A 4469-nucleotide genomic window follows, 5' to 3' on the forward strand; every position below is an offset into this window, starting at 1 on the left:
GGAGCGGGTCGGTGCTCCGGAGCGGTGTCGGTGCCGGGAGCGGTGCCGGTTCCCGGGAGCGGAGCCGGTGCTCGGGAGCGGGTCGGTGCTCCGGAGCGGTGTCGGTGCCGGGAGCGGTGCCGGTTCCCGGGAGCGGAGCCGGTGCCGGGAGCCGGACGCTGTCGCAGCGCTTTGTCTGGGCCGCTGCGGCCGGAGGCGGCTCCCGGGACGCGGCTCCGCCGTTTTCCCTTTGTCCCCGCGCCGGGGCCGTTCCCGGCCTCCTGCCCCGGCTCCCGGGGATACCCCGCCCCGGCTCGGCTCCCCCGGCCTCCGGGGCCCCCAGCCCCGCTGCCCCCGCGCTCCCGGGGGCTCCCCGGGGACCCAGGTGCTCGGTGGGGTGCACTGAGCCCTGGTGCAGACGGACACACCGCTGCCCCGAGGCGCTGGCTGCTCCGCCGCAGCCCCCGGCTCTGGGGTCTCCGGGACAGGACGGGCTGAGCTGGAGCAGCCTGTTTTCCAGGAGCCRGTGACCTTTGAGGATGTGGCCGTCTACTTCTCCGCGGAGGAGTGGAGGAGGCTGGCAGAGCGGCAGAAGAAGCTTTACAGGGACATGATGATGGAGAACTATGAACTGATCACATCCCTGGGTAAGTCTCGCCCGTCCCGCCCCAGACAGGGCCCGAAATCCAGCGACTCCAGGTTTCCTCTCCGCTTTTGGCCCTGTTTGGGGCATATTTGGGCCTGTTGTTAAACAGCCCTTCCAGGAAGAAGCCAAGGCAGGGCTGTGAGAAAGAGCCAGAGGCCAGTGGGGAGAGGAAAAGGGGGTGGCAGGGGGGTGCAGGGAAGACGAGGTGCGGTAAGGAACGTGGTGGAGGGGCAAATCTTCGGGAGCGAGGGCAGGGGCCAGGTGCTGCAGGGGCTGCGTCCGCTCCCCACGCGGCCAGGGTGGCCCACGGCTTTCCTTCCGCCCCAGGCAGTGCCCCCCTGCCCTGGGCACGAAGCCCCCCACGGCCCCCCAGGAGTGGGAGGCTGGTGGGAGAAAGGCTTGTGCTAGCGCTGGCGCTGCCCACATGGGACGTCTGGGTGATGCATTGGGGGAGTGAGGGGCAGAGACAGCCCCCCCTCTTCCCGTGGGGACCCGGGGGGCTTAGAAACGCCCAGAGCAAGCCGTGGTGGCCAGGTCTCCTTTAGCGCCCGAGCCCTCGAATGCGCGGGGCACTGGCGCTCTGCGATGCATGGAGCTCTCGCAGCGCCGGGTGCGCAGCGGAGACGCGGCTGTGGTTCTCTCCCCGGAGCAGGCTCGGYGGGCCCCAAGCCGGAGATTGTCCTGAAACTGGAGCGAGGGGAAGATCTGCATCCTGGGGATCCTTCGGACGAGTGCATGGGAGAGAGCCAGACGGCCCCTGTCGCAGGTGGGTCACGCGCGGGCCTGCAGCCCCTGACGTGCCAGCCCGGTTCCCGGGTCGGAGCCGGCCCTGGCTGCTCGCTCCTCCCCGACGGCCRTGTTCCTCGCTGTGGAGCAGGGGTGAGTTGCCTCTGTCCAGCTCTCGGACCAGATTTCGCAGGGATTTGCAAGTTGCCCTCGCGCTGTGTCCGGGAGCAGCGAGGGCCGGCTGCTCCGCACGGGAAGGTGAGCCGAGAGCGGAGCGCAGTGACAAAGCCGGTGCGAGCAGTGACCTGACCAACACGGAGCCGGGATGCAGAGCGGCACGGCCGGGTCCAGATCAGGGCCGGAGACAGTGGTTCAGGGCACACGCAGTCCAGCGGTCACCCAGCGAGCCCGTAGTGACGAGGCAGGTCCGAGGCCAGGCCAGGAAGCCCAGCCGGCGGGTCCAGGTCTGGGTCGGACTCGCGGAGGCAGGAGACGGGCGCAGGCAGAGCTGGGATGCAGCACAGGCAGGGGCTGGCTGTGAAGCCTTGGCGTAAAAGCGGCTCCCGAGGGAAAGGAGAGGCAGGCCTCCCGGCTTTTCCAGCTTTCTTCACAACAGCCCTTATCAGCCGAGGAGCTGACCTTGGGCTCAGCCGCGGAGCTCTCTCTCTTGGCCAGCCGAATAAACAAAAACACGCGCAGGGAGAGCAGTGCCTTGCYGGGGGGCTGGCAGGGAGACCGGCGCTCCGGGGCCTCGTCGCGGTGCTGGAAGAGGCTGGAGGTTCACGGCTGCAGCGCAGGCGGCTGAGTCCGAATCTCTGTTTCTAATCCCAGCTCTGTGGCTGAGCAGCACCGTGACTCGGTTTCCCCATTCGCAAATGGGGTCAGTGTGATTCACCACCTCCCAGGAGGGCTGCGAGTGCTTTGCCGGGGTCGTGCCAGGAGGCACTGCGGGCAGGAGCTGGGAGGGGAGAGGAAAGGCTCCGGGGAGGGGGCGAGGGCTGCCAGCGAGGAGCCCTCCTGGGGCCGAGGACCAGCCTCGGGCAAGGCACGGTGCGTGGCCCCGGAGCCTAAAAGGAAACCTCTCTTGCAGCGGACTCCTCCAAGCGCCAGATCTCCTGCTGCACGGCCACCGTGGTTTCCAAGAGGAAGGAGCTCTCCTTGGCCGACAGGGTCAAGCTGCTGCAGGCCCTGGAGTTGCCGTCGGCCTCCCTCTCCAGCGTGGCCAAGCTCTTCGGCATCTCCAAGAGCCAGGCGGGCCGGATCGGCCGGAGCCGGGAGCAGATCCTGGCCGACTGGCGCACCAACGCCAACCCGCTGCGCAAGCGCAAGCGGGAGGGCAAAGGCGGCGAGGTGGAAGACGCGCTCTTCGCCTGGTTCCAGCAGGCGCTGGCCAGGGGCGAGCGCCTCTCGGGRCCCATCTTGAAGGCCAAGGCGCAGGAGCTGGCCTTAAACTCCGGCCGGGAGTTCGAGGCCACCGACGGCTGGCTTTGCAGGTGGAAGACCCGCCACAACATCGTCTTCAAGCGGCACCACGGCGAGAAGCAGGACGCGGACATCAGCGGCGCCCAGAGCTGGGTGAGCGAGGTGCTGCCCTCCCTGCTAGCCAGCTACAGCGCCGAGAACATCTTCAACGCGGACGAGACGGGGCTGCTGTACCGCAGCTACCCGGACCGGGCGCACGCGCCCCRGGACCTCCAGCTGCTGGGCAGCAGGAAGGCCAAGGACCGCATCTCCATCCTGTGCTGCGCCAACCACACCGGCACCGAGAAGCGGCGCTTGCTGGTGGTGGGCAAGAGCCGGCGGCCGCGCTGCCTGCCCAAGGACCTGCGCGCGCTGCCGGTGGCCTACGCCAACTCGGCCAACGCGTGGGTGACGGCGCACATCTTCCRGGAGTGGGTTCTGCAGTGGGACCAGGAGCTGCGCCGCGAGCGCCGCCGGATCGTGCTCTTCGTGGGCCACAGCAGYGCGCACCCCTGCGAGCTGAAGGCCAAGCTGCGCAACATCAAGCTGGTCTACTTCCCTCCCAACACCACCAGCATCACCCAGCCCATGGACATGGGTGTGATCTGCAACCTGAAAGGCCACTACCGGGCGCTGGTGCTGGCCAGGGCGCTCCAGAGCCCGGAGCTGGGCCAGGCAAGGCGAGCGGCCGAGATCGCCGGGCGGCTGACGCTGCTGGACGCCATCTACATCCTGCACCAGGCTTGGAGCTTGGTCCAGCCGGCAACGGTGCAGAGCTGCTTCCGGAAAGCTGGTTTCCACCTGGTGCCCTTCGAGCGGGGGGAGGCCGACTTGCCCCCGCTGGCCGACGTGCCCCGGCCACCCTTCATGAGCGAGCAGGATTTCCTGGAGTTCGTCGGCGTGGACGCGGAGGAGCCGGCCGTGGGCGAGATGACCGGCGAGGAGAGTTGGCTGGCACGGCAGAGCCGGCGGGCCACGGCTGCCGACGGCGAGGAGGAGGAGGATGACGACGACGACGACGATGAGCCGGACCCTGGGAGCCGCGTGACGGCATCCGAGGCCCTGGCGGGGTTGTCCACCGCCATGAGGTGGTGCCAGCTCCACGGCCTGGTCTATCACTGGGAGAGGCTGCTGGAGACGGAGAGCGCCGTGCAAATGGCCATCATGGCTGAGGCCGGCCAGGGCACGCTCCCAGCCTGCTCCGGCTACGAGCCCAGCACCGTGCCCTAGTCTGGCGGCTGGCGCGCGCCGTGGCCTCGCATAGAGCAGGAGGGACAGAGGGGCGCAGGGACCGATCCCGCGGCACCTTCCTCTGATCAGCGCCTTGCTCCGTCCCCCCCCTTGCGCCGCCTGGCAGAGGGGCGGGCGGGCGGGCGCCGGGCAGGAGCAGGACGTGAGCGGGGGCCCGTGGGGCTGCCGGGGGCCCCGGGCAGATGGGGAATCCTTAGGGTGTTGTTAATATGCTGTAGGTTAGACTGCAGGGATGGCCACGAGTGACCACGGAGACCCAGGGAAGTTGCAGGGCTGCAGGAGGAAAGAAGCCTCGGAGGGGCCCGTGCTGTGCCCCAGCGAGGGTCCGTCCTGGGCTGAGCTGTGGGTGCTTCCCTGGGTGCAGACCCTCTGCAAGGGATGCTCTCCCTGGAGCTGTGTCCCAGGC

General features: G+C 68.9%; 1 protein-coding gene across 1 annotated transcript in view; it reads left to right on the top strand.

Annotated features, from left to right (window-relative positions):
- LOC112973608 (tigger transposable element-derived protein 4-like) overlaps nucleotides 1-4042 on the top strand; it is an 8715-nt gene extending 4673 nt beyond the window's left edge. The window contains exons 2-4 of the mRNA XM_026081676.1: nucleotides 500-626; nucleotides 1278-1391; nucleotides 2442-4042. Of these exons, the coding sequence (XP_025937461.1) occupies nucleotides 500-626; nucleotides 1278-1391; nucleotides 2442-4042 (1842 nt within the window). The remainder of the gene's footprint in view (nucleotides 1-499; nucleotides 627-1277; nucleotides 1392-2441) is intronic.
- Nucleotides 4043-4469: the final 427 nt, after the last annotated feature.

Source organism: Apteryx rowi, unplaced genomic scaffold, assembly GCF_003343035.1.
Source record: "Apteryx rowi isolate R43461 unplaced genomic scaffold, aptRow1 scaffold_1168, whole genome shotgun sequence".
NCBI classification, from domain to species: Eukaryota; Metazoa; Chordata; class Aves; order Apterygiformes; family Apterygidae; genus Apteryx; species Apteryx rowi.